At 43.9% G+C, this 16,816-nt stretch overlaps 9 protein-coding genes across 9 annotated transcripts; 6 read left to right on the top strand and 3 right to left on the bottom strand.

Annotated features, from left to right (window-relative positions):
* Positions 1-60: 60 nt before the first annotated feature.
* V1516DRAFT_688112 (Sas10 C-terminal domain-containing protein) lies at positions 61-1,993 on the top strand (the record flags this gene model as incomplete). The annotated part of the gene is made up of 3 exons (XM_066923770.1): positions 61-139; positions 205-258; positions 306-1,993. The coding sequence occupies 3 exons, from the start codon at positions 61-63 to the stop codon at positions 1,991-1,993; spliced, it is 1,821 nt and encodes a 606-aa protein (XP_066774815.1).
* Positions 1,994-2,767: 774 nt separating this feature from the next.
* On the top strand, positions 2,768-4,710 carry V1516DRAFT_682533 (casein kinase II subunit alpha). Its single transcript, XM_066923435.1, has 4 exons — positions 2,768-3,163; positions 3,267-3,502; positions 3,594-3,704; positions 3,766-4,710. Exons 1-4 carry the CDS (start codon positions 3,082-3,084, stop codon positions 4,519-4,521), a joined length of 1,185 nt encoding a protein of 394 aa, XP_066774814.1. The 5' UTR covers positions 2,768-3,081; the 3' UTR covers positions 4,522-4,710.
* A 665-nt stretch (positions 4,711-5,375) lies between these two features.
* Positions 5,376-6,698, top strand: V1516DRAFT_697623 (triose-phosphate transporter family-domain-containing protein; the record flags this gene model as incomplete). The annotated part of the gene is made up of 2 exons (XM_066924097.1): positions 5,376-6,432; positions 6,511-6,698. The coding sequence occupies 2 exons, from the start codon at positions 5,376-5,378 to the stop codon at positions 6,696-6,698; spliced, it is 1,245 nt and encodes a 414-aa protein (XP_066774813.1).
* A 583-nt stretch (positions 6,699-7,281) lies between these two features.
* On the bottom strand, positions 7,282-9,412 carry V1516DRAFT_682531 (Metalloenzyme, LuxS/M16 peptidase-like protein). The gene is made up of 2 exons (XM_066923434.1): positions 9,036-9,412; positions 7,282-8,746 (listed from the first exon to the last, which is right to left on the bottom strand). Exons 1-2 carry the CDS (start codon positions 9,291-9,293, stop codon positions 7,703-7,705), a joined length of 1,302 nt encoding a protein of 433 aa, XP_066774812.1. The 5' UTR covers positions 9,294-9,412; the 3' UTR covers positions 7,282-7,702.
* Positions 9,413-9,660: 248 nt separating this feature from the next.
* Positions 9,661-11,610, top strand: V1516DRAFT_682529 (RNA polymerase III subunit RPC82-domain-containing protein). The gene has a single exon (XM_066923433.1). The coding sequence runs from the start codon at positions 9,695-9,697 to the stop codon at positions 11,567-11,569; it is 1,875 nt and encodes a 624-aa protein (XP_066774811.1). The 5' UTR covers positions 9,661-9,694; the 3' UTR covers positions 11,570-11,610.
* V1516DRAFT_682528 (uncharacterized protein) lies at positions 11,439-12,039 on the bottom strand. The gene has a single exon (XM_066923432.1). It carries the CDS (start codon positions 11,945-11,947, stop codon positions 11,576-11,578), a length of 372 nt encoding a protein of 123 aa, XP_066774810.1. The 5' UTR covers positions 11,948-12,039; the 3' UTR covers positions 11,439-11,575.
* A 154-nt stretch (positions 12,040-12,193) lies between these two features.
* V1516DRAFT_682525 (uncharacterized protein) lies at positions 12,194-13,976 on the top strand. Its single transcript, XM_066923431.1, has 2 exons — positions 12,194-12,278; positions 12,321-13,976. The coding sequence occupies exons 1-2, from the start codon at positions 12,248-12,250 to the stop codon at positions 13,832-13,834; spliced, it is 1,545 nt and encodes a 514-aa protein (XP_066774809.1). The 5' UTR covers positions 12,194-12,247; the 3' UTR covers positions 13,835-13,976.
* A 239-nt stretch (positions 13,977-14,215) lies between these two features.
* On the top strand, positions 14,216-15,249 carry V1516DRAFT_644000 (Cox5b/Cox5a). Its single transcript, XM_066920141.1, has 2 exons — positions 14,216-14,629; positions 14,696-15,249. Exons 1-2 carry the CDS (start codon positions 14,374-14,376, stop codon positions 14,968-14,970), a joined length of 531 nt encoding a protein of 176 aa, XP_066774808.1. The 5' UTR covers positions 14,216-14,373; the 3' UTR covers positions 14,971-15,249.
* On the bottom strand, positions 15,059-16,779 carry V1516DRAFT_693737 (uncharacterized protein). Its single transcript, XM_066923903.1, has 3 exons — positions 16,571-16,779; positions 15,635-16,520; positions 15,059-15,578 (listed from the first exon to the last, which is right to left on the bottom strand). The coding sequence occupies exons 1-3, from the start codon at positions 16,692-16,694 to the stop codon at positions 15,161-15,163; spliced, it is 1,428 nt and encodes a 475-aa protein (XP_066774807.1). The 5' UTR covers positions 16,695-16,779; the 3' UTR covers positions 15,059-15,160.
* Positions 16,780-16,816: the final 37 nt, after the last annotated feature.

The following is a 16,816-nucleotide window of genomic DNA, read 5'->3' as shown; positions in this document are numbered from 1 at the left end:
GATTTACAAAAATTAATAGCTCAAGATTGTTATAATATCCAACTCATATGCTATATTAACATGGCTCCAAAGAGAAATAGAAGAAGCGAGAAAAAAGGGGAAATGCGAGTGGAGATGGAACATGATCCCGTCGACGAGTGTAAGTATCTGGATTGAAATCTGGCTCTGCATGGCTCTACATAGCTCAAACACTAAATTGGCTAGTTTATGATCAGCGGGAAAAAATCCTCCTTGAAAACAATCAGGTTTTGGTTCAAGGTATGTTCGCTTTCATTGAGGATATCAAAATTAGACTAACTTAGTAGATGAACCGAGCGACGAGGAAGTTTTAGGTCTGAACGAAGAGACTTCGGACGAGGAAGATTATGTATTGCCTTCCAAAATTAAAAAGGCTATCGAGAAGCAGGAAAAAGGGACCGTGGAATCAGACTCCGACGACGAAGATGAATGGAGACAGGTCCAAGATCAGCCTAACGAGGTAGATTTGTTATCCGGTTGGGGATCTTCTGCGAAGGCCTATTACAACATCGATGAATTATCTGACGAGGAAGCTGCAAAAGAAGAAGAAGATGCGGCCCGGCAAATTCAGCAAAAGATGCTCAATGATATGAATGCGGGAGACTTTTTGGACGACTTTGAACAGGAGCTGGTACGTGCAACGAAGGAAGAAGATGAGGTGTTCTCAAAAGCTGTACGAGACGTGGTTCCGCAAATCGATATCGAGTCAATGACAAAAGAAGACCGGCTAAAACTCTTAAAAACCCAAAATCCAGAGGTTTTACCACTAGCAAAAGAATTTTCAGAGCTCGTGCCCGAGTTCAAACTGTTGCAGCAAACTTCAATCAAATCCGTGAAGTTCATCGCTCTTGCAAGCTATTTGGCTTGTATTTCGGCCTATCTCACTTTATTTATTGACAAATCGGTCGATGAAGATACACTACGAGAACGACACATCATGAATCATTTGCTAGTTTTGAGAAGGTACTGGAAACGAATCTCGCAGGCACCACCAGATGAGTTGGAAGATACTCCTGACCTTATCTCTGATGATGATATGGAAGGAGAAGAGGAGGCGAGTGAGGAGCAAGAACCTGACCAGATTGCAGATTTTCAGAGTGAGAAAGAACTAGATAATACTGCTAGAGAAAATATAATAGCCGTCAAACTCGAATCTACGAAGCGAAAGCGAACTACTGCTCTACCAGATCTTGACAACCTCGAAGCCGATCACGCTACTCCACTTTCGAAAAAAAGTAAGCCCTATCGTCTGCCAGATGCATCAAATGATTTCGCGGATCCCAAGACCATTGATGCCGTTGATCTAGCCGACAAGCAGACCAAACGCAAGTCGTTACGATTTTACACGTCAAAAATTAACCAGAAGGCAACTCTACGTCAACAGAGGTTCGCAGGCGATGACGACTTGCCTTACCGTGAACGAAACAAAGATCGTCTTGAACGTCTTAATCAACTTGCTGAACTGCGGGGGAATACGAAGGCGAAATCGACCGATGCCGACTTCCTTGACACATCGGCTAGTTATAATAATAGCCGCAACTCGGATGACGATTATGATAATGATTTAACGAGTTCCGTTTCCAACTCAGCGCGTCTTGCCGTTAGCGATGATGATGATAAGGACGATTTATACAGCATGGTCAAATCCGCTCAAGATAGGAAAAAGCAAGACAAGCAAGCTCTCAAAGACAGTCTCAAGCTTGCTGCCAAACAGGGCACTCTCAAACAGCTTCAAGAATCTGCGTCTGAAGATGGCAAACGTGCAATAAATTACCAGATCCTTAAAAATAAAGGGCTCACGCCGAAACGGAAAAAAGAAAACAGAAATCCAAGAGTGAAACGACGATTGAAATACGAGAAGGCTCAAAAGAAATTGGCCTCCATGAAAGCTGTCTATAAACCTCCTACAGGAGTATACGGCGGTGAGCTGACCGGTATCAAGAAAAACACTACAAAAAGTATGAAATTTAACTAGTCTTGAATTCTCAATATCAGCGATCTAGCTTTTTGGTTTGTATCAAGTATTAAGTATTCCCGACTGAGCTCACGCAGGCTTGCAAACTAGATGGTATATCAACACAACTTCAGAAATAGTAAACGCACTATTCGTGTCTAATCTAGTTTCTAATTGTCTGAAGTTTTGACTTCTATTTCTATTGCTACTATAAACAGTCTGCACTGACAATTATCTCACTACTAAGTCAGCTTGGAACATGCTGCCGATAAACATTTGCCTCGACAACAGACAGGCTATTTCTCCTAGAAGATAAAGAAGATTTTTGTAATATATTCCAATTGTGCATCTACTCGATTCCAATGCTAACAAGCATATTCACATTAAATTGTTTCTCTTTGCATCATGATATAAACCAAATATTCGACAACGACCCACAAGTGTGTAGACTCATTACAGATCAATCGACTAAATGGACATACGCCGCTCTGCGAGCAAAGATTCAAGGCAGATGACTACTGTTGGACAATTTTGGTCACCAAAAATTAAGGAATGATTGACAATTTTCTGACTTAGCGTTTGCTATCAATACATTTTTCCACATGCTTCGGAGAAATGATCCAGGCTGACTATCTTGCAAGCGATTTAGTACTTATATATGCCCAATCTCAATAGACAGATCAGGTACACCTATTACCTGAATAAAATTTCACGTGATCTTTTCGCTTGCGCCGCAGTATTCCATTGCTAAGCTCGTTTATGGCATAAAGCTATATATATATATCCATATATGTCTCAAGGCTAGCAACCTTTTGCCGTGCTTTTTTCTAAGCGAAAGGGCGATCGTGACCTGGACAAGACGGAAAAGTCAAACAAGAGGGAAACAAAGGCGGGCTAGGTCAAGCCATCGGCGGACATAAAGTGCGATAATCGAGTTGTCTAGCAGAGGATAACTGGAATAAAAGAGGGAAATTACTCTTTTGTATCATTTGGCATTTTTGGTGTGGAACTGGAATTGCAGAAGCACGCGAAGAGAAGGTAGGAGCACAGCGATTCCAGGAACAGTGTAGGCCGCAGCAGAGATCAAGTCGGTCTAATCAAACAATACAATGACGACAACACATAACGCTTCGATAGCACGATCGTATGCATATGTGAATGAGCGAAACCCGGCGTCTTATTCGGATTATGGTAAGTGGATAACAGGCACTGATTTAACTGGTCTGGAAAGTTGAACAGGCTACAGAGTGCTAGCTTGATGGAAACAATTTTGCTGACATTGGAATCCGTCTAGATTCTTTTCAAATACTGTGGGGAGATATTGAGAATTATGAAATAGTGAAGAAAGTAGGGCGAGGCAAATATTCAGAAGTATTTGAAGGAGTCAATCTCGTGAATCAGGAGAAGTGCATCATCAAAGTATTGAAGCCTGTCAAAAAAAAGAAAATTAAACGGGAAGTCAAAATTTTACAGAATCTGGCGGGTGGTCCGAATATTATTGGTTTATATGACATTGTTCGCGATCCACAGGTATGTTTGATTTGCTTTTTGAACATGAGGTTGATTATGGCTGTACTCATGATGACGGCTTCCGGACTTAATGACTAATTACGGTATTCAGAGTCGAACACCTTCACTCGTATTTGAATATGTGAACAACACCGATTTCCGACTTCTATATCCGCGATTTACAGATTATGATATTCGCTATTACATTTATGAATTGTTAAAGGTAAGATAAGTGGTTGTTGCTAGACAGCTGATACGATATTGACGCATTATGTTTGATCTAGGCTCTCGATTTCTCACATTCGCGAGGCATTATGCATCGAGACGTCAAGCCTCATAATGTTACTATTGATCATGAGAAGCGCAAGTTACGTTTGATTGACTGGGGATTGGCCGAGTTCTATCATGCGGGGCAGGAATACAATGTACGAGTAGCATCGCGCTACTTCAAAGGACCGGAGTTGTTAGTGAACTTCCAAGAGTATGACTATTCGCTGGACATGTGGTCACTTGGTGCGATGTTTGCATCGATGATTTTCCGCAAGGAGCCCTTTTTCCATGGAAACTCCAACACCGACCAGCTAGTTAAGATCGTGCGAGTTTTGGGCACAGCAGCACTGAACTTGTATTTGAGCAAGTATGACATTGAGCTCGATCCTGAGTACGATGAAGTGATTGGGCAATTTCCGCGGAAACCCTGGCAACGCTTTGTGACTGCAGAAAATAAGAAGTATATTTCTGCTGAGGCGTTGGACTTTTTAGATAAATTACTGCGGTTTGATCATCAAGAGAGGTTGACGGCAAAGGAAGCTATGCAGCATGATTATTTTGAGCCGGTTCGCCGGGAGCATGCAGAGCGTGCAGCGAGTGAGGCCCAGGGTGGAAACGGGGCTCGAGGGTCCTCTAATGGTACCAATGCTAATGGCGGCAACCGGAGGGTAACGGATAATAGCAGTAGTAGCAGGATGGGCGAGAGCAGTTCAGATGCTGGAATCTCTGCAGCAGCGGCAGCGGCCGTAGGTACGGCGGCGATATTGTAGATAGAGTCTATGAGTTTACGGTAAAATTGAGGAAGACTTTTGCAGCGTTGAACATGTATTGCTTGAATAAGTCCAAGAACGAGTCAAATTGTTGTTATTAATATTGATACTGACATCAATATTGATCTTGATATTGATATTGAAATTATTAATATTAATTTTATTATTATTATTGAATTGCTATTTTAATCTCGTGTAGCTATGATTATATTGTTACTTAATATAATCTCAGACATCCTATTGCGCCTTAGTGGTGACCGACCGCAAGCACGGCTGGCCAAGCTGGGCCGTTTCCGTAGCAACGGCCAATTACCAAATTCAGCCCATGATCAACAGGCAGCCTCAGATATAAGTGGCTGAGGCTCAGCCTTTCCAGATTCGACTGTGGCTAAGTGGAAGGTGCTGCGCCGGTGCTGCTTCTTTTGGGTTTTTTCGCCTCTTTTCGTCTTTGCCTTCACTTGATATATGTTTGATAGGATTAAGCCTGCGACTTTGTTGGTTTTGCCCGAATCACGCGTGGTTATTCGGCTTTAATTTGCTGCTAAAGAGTTGTCTGATCAATACAGACAGCCGACTGGCGCGTTTCTCGAGCTTTTAATTGTCTTTCGTTTGCTTTCACAGTCGTTCTCATTCGTTTGCTGGTCGTCGTTTGCTGGCTAAAGGGAAGGTCATTTAGCAGAAACCACCCACCGTACTCACATCGTCAACTTGGATCTAGTTTACTGCTTTACTGTTGTCACCTTTAGTTTTTCCTCTTTTCTGGCACATTTGGCGTCCCGCTTTGATCCGAGCGATTTTATTAGAATATATCGTGGAAGTTGCCCACACTTAGTCGTCCGTTCCATCTTGCAATAATGATATCTCGCAGACCCTCGATCGCGGAGTCCACAGTCCACGGGTTCCAGCAACTCGCTCCTCCGATCTCGTTCAAGCTAATTTCTCTTTCGCTTGCATGGTATTGGAGTTCTGCTGTATCGAACACGTTGACAAAATCGATCTTGAACGTGTTCCCTTATCCGATTACCTTGACCGTTCTCCAGTTCGCGTTTGTCGTGTTCTGGGCGCTGACAATTTCTTCTCTCTGCCGGTCCGGTATCCCTTCCATGGACAGATTGCTCCCATTTTCGCACACTGGTATTGCGAAGCCATCCAAGCAAGTTTTTCTTGCTGTCGCGCCTATGGCGGTATTCCAGCTTTCTGGCCATATTTTGTCACACATTGCTACCTCCAAGATTCCTGTGTCCTTGGTTCATACCATCAAAGGTCTTGCTCCTCTTGTCACCGTACTTGCTTACCGATTCTTCTATGGAGTACACTACACGCCATACACGTATGTGTCTCTGGTGCCGCTCACACTTGGAGTCATGCTTGCGTGCTCGTTTGAGTTCCGTGGGCAGCTCGATGGAATTCTCTGCGCTATGTTTGCTACTGTCGTCTTCGTTTCGCAAAACATTGTCTCCAAAAAGCTTCTTACCAATTCGCCTTCTGAGATCGAACCCAAGAAGAAACTTGACAAGATCAGTCTTATGTGCTATTGCTCTGGAATGGCTTTTGTCATGACCTTTCCTATTTGGTTTTATTACGAAGGTTCTGGTCTGATTCAGGAGTACTTTGCTACAGGCTCGTTGCCCATTCAGGCAGAGGGCCTCGAGACACCAATGCCTATGAACACACTCGCTTTTCTTTTCTTCATGAATGGCACTATTCATTTCGGACAGAACTTTTTGGCATTCCAGATTCTTGGAATGGTTTCTCCAGTGACTTATTCAATTGCCAGTCTTTTTAAACGTGTCTTTGTGATTATTGTTGCAATCATTTGGTTCGGTCAACAGCTTACTGGAGTCCAAAGCTGGGGAATAGCGCTCACATTTCTGGGATTGTATCTCTATGACAGAGCAGGTGATGCAGCACGTACTGAGCGTCATGCTCTTGGTATTCCTTCACCCGTTCCATCGCGGATCCTTCCTTACCATAATGGTGATATGAAAGAATTTTCGCAGATGATGGGTGGACCAAAGACACCAACGTTTAGCAGTCTGGGATCTGCGCGCAACAGTAATGACTATCGGCCAGAAGTCAGCGACCGGGAAGATGTTGTGAATTCGGTTCACATGCTTCATTCCACGCATGTTTTACAGCCTAATGGTGGAACCAATCAATCAATTCTGGTTGCCTAGAATTTCCGAATTTTGTTTTTTTTTGTTTTCGTTCATTCATTTAGAAAGTAGCTGCATTGCAAATGTTACATATCGACATGTATCATGAGCTATGTTCGATTTTGGAGAAATGAGCAACCATGAGAAGAATGGTAGTTCAGCTTTCAACAAAGAGCGTTCGTTTTCTTTACTGGTATTGAAATGTGAATTTCGAAAGACAAGATCCTTGTTTTACACATAATTTACATTAATAATGAGACTAATTGCATACTTGGGTCTGTTGATTACATTTTTTTTGTTTGATTTTACTTTGGCATGTTTTGTTTCCAGTTGATTTTCGTTTGTATTTATATTTGAATTTTCCGCATGTCTCTCTTTTCGCATGTTTATTTTGTCAACGTACCGCTGACTTTTTGATTGTTAAAGAGGCCTGAGGTCTTTGGCAACTGGAGTGCACAAGGTTGAAATACATGAATAATTAGATGGGCCTGGCAGACTGGGCGAAACAGAAAATATGGAGAACTGATTGATATGGGGTTTAATGAAGGGCAGAACTGGATCAGGGAGGAATATGTTTTGACTGGTTGTTTTCGTATTGTTTGTTGAATGTTATTTAATTAATATAATTATATTTAAGTGGATGTTGAAAGTTAGTTTGGCGTTGCTCTTGAGATATGTTCACATCAGCACAGAAGTATCACAATGCTGAAAACAAATAAAGGAGGCTCCTTCGAATGATCATAACCCTATCTCATATATTTTTGGACTCAAATGACACTGTTTAACTTTACAAATTTAAACAACAACGAACATTTATTAGAGAATAAATATGTCAAATGAAAACTTCTCGCATGTCCATTCACAACCTACTTGCTTTACACGGCCCAACAAGTCACGATTTTTATAACAGCGATGATGATGATCTCACCCACATTAGATGGATGTAAATGTAAATGTAAATCCGGGACTCGATAAAACAAAAAAGACAGCTTCGACAACAACTACTAACAACTACTAATAAATGTTTACAGAAGCTCCTCGATATATGGAAGCTCCGATACTTTTCCGGCGACAGCATATGCAGGCTTTGCAAGAACAGCGGCGGCAGCAGCCTTGACCTTTTCGGCAGTGACAGCGTCGTAAAGAGAAATAGTTGCCGCAGCGGTTGGCACAGCGCCAGTTGTGAGTAATGACAAGCCTGCAGTCGAAAGACCGACCTTGCCGTCAAGAGATGAAAGAGCAGCGAATTTGGCGCCAGCAACACCCTTCTTCAGGTCCTCGGCAGACAGATCGGAAGCAACGCTTTTGAGAGCGCTAATAGCAGTCGACGCAGCAGTTGTCGTATCGGCCACAGATCCAGCGGAGGCAATGATGCTGAACAACCCAGAGCCAGCATATGGGGTATAGGTAGAGATAGCCTTTGTGCCGGCAAGTAGAGAAGTACCCGTGGACCATTTTAGGCTAGAGGTACCACCGAGAATCGACGCTAGAACGGCATATTCAGGAGCAGACGCACCACCATATCCAATTGCAATGGCGTTACCGATAGTAGACGGAACACGGCTCTCACCGGCATAGAAAGGAGCAGGCTCGACAGCAGTGGCAGTACCTGCAGGAGCACCTTCGAGGAAATCCTGGGTCAAAGGAACGAGCGAGTCAAGTGGAATGCCGGCAGAAACAATGGCAAGATTAGACTTGGTGTATACGGCTTCTTTGTAAGCAGACACATTTGTAGCGGAGATAGAATCAGCAGGCTGGGCGTAGAGAGGAAGACCAAGTCCTCGTCGGAAGGCGGCAGCATGAAGAGCCTCGCTAACGGAAGCAACGATATCTTTGGTGACAGCAGTGGAGTCAAGCTTGAGCAAGGGAGCAACAATCTCCGCAAGCTCGTGGCGGGCTAGATGGGGACGGGCGAAGACGTCGCTCAGTACTTCAAAGAAATAAGGCAGGTCTTCCTTGAGAAAATCTGCGGTAAGAACGATGGTATCGCGAGACAAGGCAGGTGCGAAAGTTGCGCCGAGATATTCAGATTCACGAGTGACACGGAGCGCAGAGCGAGACATTGTGTTCTGGTCTGTTAGTATTTTGCATTCGGAAAACAGCGGATAGGATTTGAACGGAATGGATATGGATGTGGTTCAAGAAGAATAATATCGGAGACTAGCGGATGCGGTGATGCGTACTTGATTCGAGATTCAATAGCAAAATAGATCAATAAAAAACCAAGCAACTCGAGAAAGCACTACTCTTGATAGCCGAGACATTGGCATAAAGTAGCAACTCCTCTACCAATTCCGTCGTAGCATTTTATTCCAGTCCACATCCACGCCATGCCGCCGAGAATAACAGAATACTGACCTGGAAAGCGAACCGTTCGAGTGCATGCGCAATACCGGGCGTTGTCGAATATCTACTTCCTGCCTTAATGACAAAAGACAAGGTTCCGATAGCACCGGGCTGATCCTTCGCCGCGATGGCGACTCCAGTGGCTGTCGCAGTAGAAAATCCGGTATCTGAAGGGCCAGTAGCAGCAGCATATGACCGCCGGAGCGCAGGAGCAGCTGCCGCGAGGAGCGCGCGGTTTCTGGCAGCAGGACGAGCAGCGACGAGCAACATAACTAGAAGACGCGCGGAAGGTCGGAGAATGGATGAAATTGGGGGTGAATTAGCGGAATTTAGTCAAAAATCGGACAATATTGAGCAAAATTGAACAAAAATACCGACAATTCTGACAGAGGTTTCTAGTCTGGACAGGATTGCAGAGACACACTTTTTCGGTGGTGCGGCGGACAGGACGAAAACAGCTGAAAATCAAGTTGGCTGTGATTGGCTGAGAAACTTGGGCGAGGGTTAACAAAAATCGATAGTTGGAATCGTTGCTTGCAGAATCCGATATTGAACAAATTGTGGGATTGGTGTTATTGGGACTTTTATGTTTGTTCGATTCATATTTGCACATGGTTTTATACAGCGTTAAGCGGGATATCAGAATATGTATAGATGCGCATGTATATATCATGACATCTCAATATGAATGTGACTTTATTGTTCTCATTGTTCGAGATTTTTATGGGGAGCTGGCGGCCAAAGTTCTCGATATCCTGTTCAAAGAAGGACGATTGTCTTTGCAGCTGTTGGTCCGCTACTCAGGACTGTCTTCTTCCACAATAACTAAATCACTCGTCGCGCTTGTCCAAAATCGATTTGTACTTTATTGGACTCCTGTTGATTTCAACAGGTCGTCACTGGCGACTGTCTACTCGGCAAATCCAAAGCTAATCTACTCCACCATTGTGCGGTCTGCAACGTTGATCTCATATGTCTCAGACGAGTTCGCAGAGACTTCGGCTGCGACTGATGTCGTCAAAAACTTATCTCTATACGGCCACATCCGGACATCAAATTATTTGTCGGCCCTTCCCCAGCCGGCGGTTGAGGGCGCAAAAGAAGCTCTTATGGCATTACTTAAGGCAAAGATCGTGTCGACCTTGCTTGCTCATGAGTTCCACCCAATCTCTGATTTATATCAAACCCACTTCGAAAAACGGCTGGCCGCAATTCCTCGCGCAAAGACTTTATCTGAGGCTAAGCGTGATTTGCAAGGACATCTTGAGGCACAGGAAGATATGAAAACGCTGGCTCGGGTCCATGATAGTCTGACGGATGGCTTCTCTGCTGTCAATGGGCAACAGAACGGGGCTTTGCCGGCTGCGCAGATTGACGAAAACTGTGTGTTGACGATTAATTATGATAAATTCGATGTATTGCTAAGACATAATTTACTTGTTGATCTGGCTGCTGATCGGGTAGGAGAAACATCGGCGTTGGTGTATCGGCAAGTGCTGGCCTGTATGGAACCTAAATTATTTCGATGTCGTGACGACAATCATAGCTCTCCGGTTATCAGCTCGTTCGAAATTTCCAAAAAAATCAGCAAAACTCTCGATTTAGCGTCTGCAATTGCCGTCATCTCGTCTCGTCGATCGCGGTCGAGATCACGTCACTCGAGTCGATCTAAGCATGATAGCGACGAAAGCGCCAGTGATAGCGATAGTGGCAGCGATAAAGAGAGCCAGAGCGAAAGTGATGGGGATTATAAAATGATGGATCTTCATCACAAAAACCGAAAACGTCGACATTCATCCCGCGATGAACGTCGGTCCAAGAGGAGTAAACGGCATCATAATGAGTCTGATTCTGAATTAGACCGATCTGAATCTGATTCCGCGTCTTCCTCATCTTCTTCAGATGGGCCATCGACACTGGAATTAGTGAATATCCATCTGTCACTCCTCTCGTCGGTCGGCTCTTTTCCATTCATCCACAAAATTGGGACTAAAGGCGGTGGTGAATGGACTATTGATTTTCCCGCTCTGGCCTCAAGGATTCAAGAATTTGAATACACACAATTGATTGAGCGACGCCAAGGGCCTATAGCAAGTAGGCTACTGCGGATTGTACGCGCGAAAGGTAGAATCGACGAGAAGCAGATTGCACAGATTGCATTGCTACCTACGAAAGAGATCCGGTCACACTTAACTGCGCTTCATGAAATTGGTGCTCTGGATCTACAGGAGGTTCCTAAAGGGTCTGACCATGCACCTAGTCGGACGTATTATCTATGGTTTCATAATCCGCAGTCTGCGTATTCATTGATGGCACAGCAGATTTTGCGGGCTATGACTAGATGCTATCAGCGTATGGTTGACGAGCGACGTAAACGGCCCGGAGTCATGGCGAAGCTACAACGGGAAGATGTTCGTAGAAATGAGGCGCATCTTTTGACAAAAGCCGAGCGCGAGCAGGTTCAGCGGATCAGAGATATAGAGCAGCGACTCCTGACGCAGATCCTCCGACTGGACCGCTTGGTTTTGATTTTTAGAGACATATAAAGTATATTACAGAACCGCACTAGCCAATACAAACTCAATGATTTTCTCAAGAGCCGATATCTGGTTCAGATATTCGACAACGGAAACCCCGACGTAAACGGGTCGATTCAGTTTTCCTGCCAATATTTTTGCCAATCTAGTAGCAAACTCGGCGCTGTGATCTGTCGTGCTGGACGCGCCTCCGAACAAAGTCGTGCTGAGAACCTGATATTGATTGCGTTTTGGAATCGCGTACACGTAGGCATCTAGAGACATTTGTTCGCTTGTGGTTGTGAAAAGTGTTATTGGTGTATTGGAGGACGATGAAGAAGGAGCAGATATTGTAAGATGACAATAAAGATTGTGAGGCGATATGTCGATATTGCGGGTCACCTGCATTTCATAGCAATTGTATTGATTGCCTTCGTAAATCTTACGTAACTGGTGTCTATGCAATGATTTAGCTATTCTAAATATAAGTAATACATATATACACTAAAGAATAAAATAAATAGAAGTTAAATGAAAGTTCTCGTATGAACACTACTGAATCAAATACACAGCCTACACAGCCACCACAGCCACCGATGACTTGATCCGCATTCAATATATTCCTTTTTGTTAGGGATCAAATAAGCTTAGTTTGACAATAATAGTATAGAACGGTATATATTAGGATATATTCGTATATACCGAAATATGACAATGGAATCCGAGAGAGATAGCTCAAGTAAGGATTAGAAATTATAAGATTCAACCTACTAACAAATAGGCGAATTGGACGATCCAGAGCAAAGCAATGTCAAGCGCAAGGTCGAGAACGCTGAGTCTGAGGATGAGCCATTAGCCAAGAGGGTTAAACCAGATCTAGATGATGATCACGAGGAAGGCGAAGAAGTTGAACAAGAGGAGGACGAAGAAGAGGAGGACGAAGAAGAAGAAGCACAGCGGAAGCCAAAAGTGAAATCCGGCAAGAAGGAGAGCAAGTCCAAGATCAAGCACGAGGAAGAAGACGACGATGAGGACGAAGACGACGATGAGGACAATGAAGATGAAGATGAAGATGACGACGAAGACAATGACAATGATGAATACAAAGAGAAGAATCACGAAGTGAAACAGGAAGCTGAGACCGGAAAGGACGATGATGATGATGATGAAGAAGATGCAGGCTCAATCCGATATACCTCTTCCTCCTTTGTTTATGATGGCGTGCTATATGAGAACAAAGTTCGCACGGCTGTAATCGAGGAGCGCGATCAGTTAATCGAGTTCCGTGTCGTGAACAACGATAACAGCCGAGAAAACCTGATGATTCTTACAGGTTTGAAGAACATCTTCCAAAAGCAACTTCCCAAAATGCCCCGCGAGTATATTGCTCGTCTGGTCTATGACCGCAGTCATCTGTCTATTGCCATTGTGAAAAAGCCGCTCACTGTGGTTGGCGGCATCACATATCGGCCTTTTGCTTCTCGAAAGTTTGCGGAGATCGTCTTTTGCGCCATCGCGTCGTCAGAACAGGTAAAAGGCTATGGAGCACATTTGATGAACCATTTAAAAGATTACGTCAAGGCCACGTCGCCGATTGTTTATTTTCTTACGTATGCAGACAATTATGCCATTGGATACTTTAAGAAGCAAGGTTTCACGAAAGAAATTACTCTGGATAAGAGTATTTGGATGGGTTATATCAAGGACTACGAGGGCGGCACGCTAATGCAATGCACAATGCTTCCTCGAATAAGATATCTAGACAGCGGATATATTTTGCTCCGCCAGAAAGCAGCTATCATGTCTAAAATCAAGCAAATCAGCAAATCTCACGTCGTGCGACCTGGACTCGATATTTTCAAATCCGAGCGTCCAAAACCGATCGATCCCTTAGAAATTCCCGGTTTGAAAGAGGCGGGCTGGACTCCAGAAATGGATGAGATCGCCCGACGGCCAAAACGGAAACCGCATTTTGCATTCATGCAGCATCTACTCAATGAAATGATGAACCATCCTTCAGCCTGGCCATTTACACAGCCAGTCAATAAAGACGAAGTCGCAGACTATTACACAATTATTAAGGAACCAATGGATCTATCCACGATGGACCAGCGACTAGAGGCTGATCAATATGAAACAATGGATGGATTTATTCATGATGCAAAGCTGATTTTTAACAATTGCCGGCAATATAATAATGAGACGACGACGTATTATAAGAATGCCACCAAGTTGGAAAAGTTTATGAACCAGAGATTGCGAGAGACTCCGGAATACTCTCATTTGGCAGAATAGTGATAAAGTTTATTTATTAGGTCGCAGTTGTAGATATACTACTGTATGTTATTGTATGTTAATAGAGGTTTATATGTATGCTGGAGACGTGCTAGTAGTAGGATAATTACATAATTCAAGTGAGTTATCACATAATTTGCAGGATATAGTTATATAATTCTTAGCATCTGTAGCATAATCAGCCACTCAACCCAGCCAATCAAAGTCACCCAAATCAAGCACGGCATAAAACTCAAATATCCCCGGACTTACGCCGGGTACACGGTTCCATCATACTGCAGCGTTGTACCTTCACGTGATGTCAGTTACCCTATTCAGCGGACCCCCGGGACACAGGCGAGAGAGTTCTCGGTCGATCAGGCTTTCTACCACGCAGACCACTTTTTTCACGACAATTTGTTACGACAATTTGTTACGACAACAGCACACGCAGCTAAACGGAGCCAATCTGCAAACACGAAACTAAAACAAAAAAAAAACGGGCAGAAATCCGACATCTCCACTCTTAACTGATTAGACGACAGCAATCTGGGTTCGAAATGTTGTTTAACCGTGCTTTCAACTCTGGCGTAAGCCGAGTATCGGCTGCTAACGCCCTGCGTTCACCAGCGACGCTTTTTGCGCGCTGGAACTCGAGCATCGCTGGCTCGGATGCTATCGCGACGCCTTTGATCATTGACCTTCCTGCGCGATGGGAGAAGTTACCTGTTTCTGAGCAGGTAGATATCACGGTGAAGATTTGGGAGCGCCAGAAGGCCGATTGGACTGATTTGACGCTTGATGAAAAGCGTGCTTGTAAGTATAGCGGATAATCGTCTGGATGCGATATCTGTTCGAATATGCTGCTAACGATTATATTAGCTTTCTATATATCTTACGGCCCCTGGGGTCCTCGCAAACCGATGCATTCCACGACTGACTACTACAAAATTTATGGCGGCATTGTTCTTGGACTCGCTGTTTCCGCAGCTGTCTTCGCTACCGCCCGTTCGTTTGCCGGCCCTGTTCCTCACACCATGACTAAGGAATGGCAAGAGGCGTCTGACAAGCTTTACAAGGACGGTCTTACGGAGCCATTCTCGGGCGATTGGACTATGGTTCAGTCGGATCCTGGTCTTGATATCGATGATGAGTAGTCTGCTTCGTCCGATATCTACGTTCGACGGTATCTATGCAATAAAAATATACTGCAAGATAAAGAAGAGCTTGAGTTTTATTTTGGTTGGTTCGTGTTGGATGTACATGACTTAATACATTAGCATTATATTAATATTTTATAACATTGGCAAGATCATAATGATATTGTAAGCATATCAACTAGTAGGCTTACGGTCGAAATCCCGGATTTCTAAATAGCCAGCGCCCGTTAACGAGTGCCTCTCGTAGTCTTTCGTCAATTCTTTCTCGATTACGGAGTTTGGTCTGTTCCTTCTCAGAGTATATTTCCTGTGTGGACGGAAAGTCTGAACGCCAAAATCCGATTGGTGATTTCGGTCGTTGCCATTGAGACTTATGCTTTGATGCTGCCTGTATGATATTATTCCCTGCGTCCGTGCTGTTACTGTGTCCTGCACGTTCATCCGCAGTGGGGTTGGCAAGGGAGTAGAATTGCTGACAAGAAACACATTCTCGCCCATGGAGACAGGATCTTGCGTTTCCACGGACAGTCTCATGGAATGCGTGATCTTGGTTTTGGTTGAATTTTGGGTTGATAATAAAGTCCTCGATTGTCCAAGAGTGAGAACTGGGTGAGATGTGAGATGTGGGAGACGTGAACGGGGATCAGGTAGAGCTACTCACGCTAAACGAGATAGGAGATCCGAACTATGAGTCAGACCTTTAATCGGATCAAGATTATTGATCTCTTGTATAATTGGATCTTCAGTTTGATCCTGTCTGTGAAGTTCAAGTGGATGTTGACTTGTGATATCCCGCTTGGACGGATTTTCTAATTTTTCTCTATCTAAATTCATTTTGTCTTGCTGATTCTGATCATTTTGATGATCACTCTGAACATACGGATCAGGCGCATACAAACATTGACTTGTGCGTTTCAAACAATCTGCCTTCGTTGGCGTGTTCAGATCATATCGTTGTACATGTAACATACTAAGTGGTGTCGGCAGCTGTAGTGAAGTAGGTTGAGGAGTCTCTTGCTTAGGAAGTTTTGCATTCAAGTTTTGGTCCCTCTCTCCAGAAAAGTGAACAGAAGCACCAGATACTGAAGGAAGATTGGAGATATCGGCCAATGGACTTTTCATCTGAAGCATTCTAATCTGCCCTCTCAAGATCTGATTTTCACGCTTCCGTTTGGACAGCTCGACGCGCCATTTGCAAATTATTTCCTTATCTTCTTGTCGTTTGTCCATAATTTCGGCCAGTCTTGTTTGTAATTTATCAATCTTAACCTGGTATTGTCTGATGTGTTCATTTCCAAGTTCACCGTCCTTGTAATTTCCGCGTCCGAGATCTAATCCATTCTCGCTCTCGGAGAACTTTCCATTATTACAGCCAATATCAATATTAATATCAGTAGTGATTTCACTCTTCACAGTCACGTCTCTGCTCGTTCGGCTACTCTCGATTCGGTCTAACCCAGGACTAGCCTTATTCCCTTGAGCTATGTTTTTCCAGTATTTTACTTCCGCTTCTAGACCACGCTTCTGCTGCTTCCATATTTTCTCCACTACTTATTAATATCGTGTGATCTGATCTTCTGCCGATCTGAATACTTACGGTCGTCAAACACTGCGCGCTCACGTCTTAAACTATCCTGGAATCGCGACGCATAGTAATCCACGTCTGAACGAACATCGCCATACGCATTTCTGTCAACTGATGAGTCTTGACTACTATTCATTATATTATGTTAATCTACTTGTTTGTGCTTGCAAAGAAGTAGACACATTTACACGTCTGTAGTAGTTCGGCTGTTAAGAGACACTTGACCCGTTACTTGTAAGCGAGAATACGTAGGCCTTG

The sequence above is a fragment of the Lipomyces oligophaga genome (assembly GCF_038497815.1).
Source record: "Lipomyces oligophaga strain CBS 7107 unplaced genomic scaffold V1516scaffold_12, whole genome shotgun sequence".
Classification (NCBI taxonomy): Eukaryota; Fungi; Ascomycota; class Lipomycetes; order Lipomycetales; family Lipomycetaceae; genus Lipomyces; species [Lipomyces] oligophaga.
Note: the sequence above shows the minus strand (reverse complement) of the source record. Positions and strands in the feature narration are given on the sequence as shown.

Excerpts from the sequence above, each read along its gene's own strand:
- V1516DRAFT_682533 (XM_066923435.1), top strand. The coding sequence starts at position 3,082 with ATGACGACAACACATAACGCTTCGATAGCACGATCGTATGCATATGTG. Across the intron at positions 3,503-3,593 it reads ACATTGTTCGCGATCCACAG|AGTCGAACACCTTCACTCGT; the intron begins GTATGTTTGATT and ends TACGGTATTCAG. Across the intron at positions 3,705-3,765 it reads ACATTTATGAATTGTTAAAG|GCTCTCGATTTCTCACATTC; the intron begins GTAAGATAAGTG and ends TGTTTGATCTAG.
- V1516DRAFT_682531 (XM_066923434.1), bottom strand. The coding sequence starts at position 9,293 with ATGTTGCTCGTCGCTGCTCGTCCTGCTGCCAGAAACCGCGCGCTCCTC. Across the intron at positions 8,747-9,035 it reads TCGAACGGTTCGCTTTCCAG|AACACAATGTCTCGCTCTGC; the intron begins GTCAGTATTCTG and ends CTAACAGACCAG.
- V1516DRAFT_682529 (XM_066923433.1), top strand. The coding sequence starts at position 9,695 with ATGACATCTCAATATGAATGTGACTTTATTGTTCTCATTGTTCGAGAT.
- V1516DRAFT_682528 (XM_066923432.1), bottom strand. The coding sequence starts at position 11,947 with ATGCAGGTGACCCGCAATATCGACATATCGCCTCACAATCTTTATTGT.
- V1516DRAFT_682525 (XM_066923431.1), top strand. The coding sequence starts at position 12,248 with ATGACAATGGAATCCGAGAGAGATAGCTCAA. Across the intron at positions 12,279-12,320 it reads ATCCGAGAGAGATAGCTCAA|GCGAATTGGACGATCCAGAG; the intron begins GTAAGGATTAGA and ends ACTAACAAATAG.
- V1516DRAFT_644000 (XM_066920141.1), top strand. The coding sequence starts at position 14,374 with ATGTTGTTTAACCGTGCTTTCAACTCTGGCGTAAGCCGAGTATCGGCT. Across the intron at positions 14,630-14,695 it reads GCTTGATGAAAAGCGTGCTT|CTTTCTATATATCTTACGGC; the intron begins GTAAGTATAGCG and ends CGATTATATTAG.
- V1516DRAFT_693737 (XM_066923903.1), bottom strand. The coding sequence starts at position 16,694 with ATGAATAGTAGTCAAGACTCATCAGTTGACAGAAATGCGTATGGCGAT. Across the intron at positions 16,521-16,570 it reads GCGCGCAGTGTTTGACGACC|TGGAGAAAATATGGAAGCAG; the intron begins GTAAGTATTCAG and ends ATTAATAAGTAG. Across the intron at positions 15,579-15,634 it reads GATCTCCTATCTCGTTTAGC|TTCTCACTCTTGGACAATCG; the intron begins GTGAGTAGCTCT and ends CATCTCACCCAG.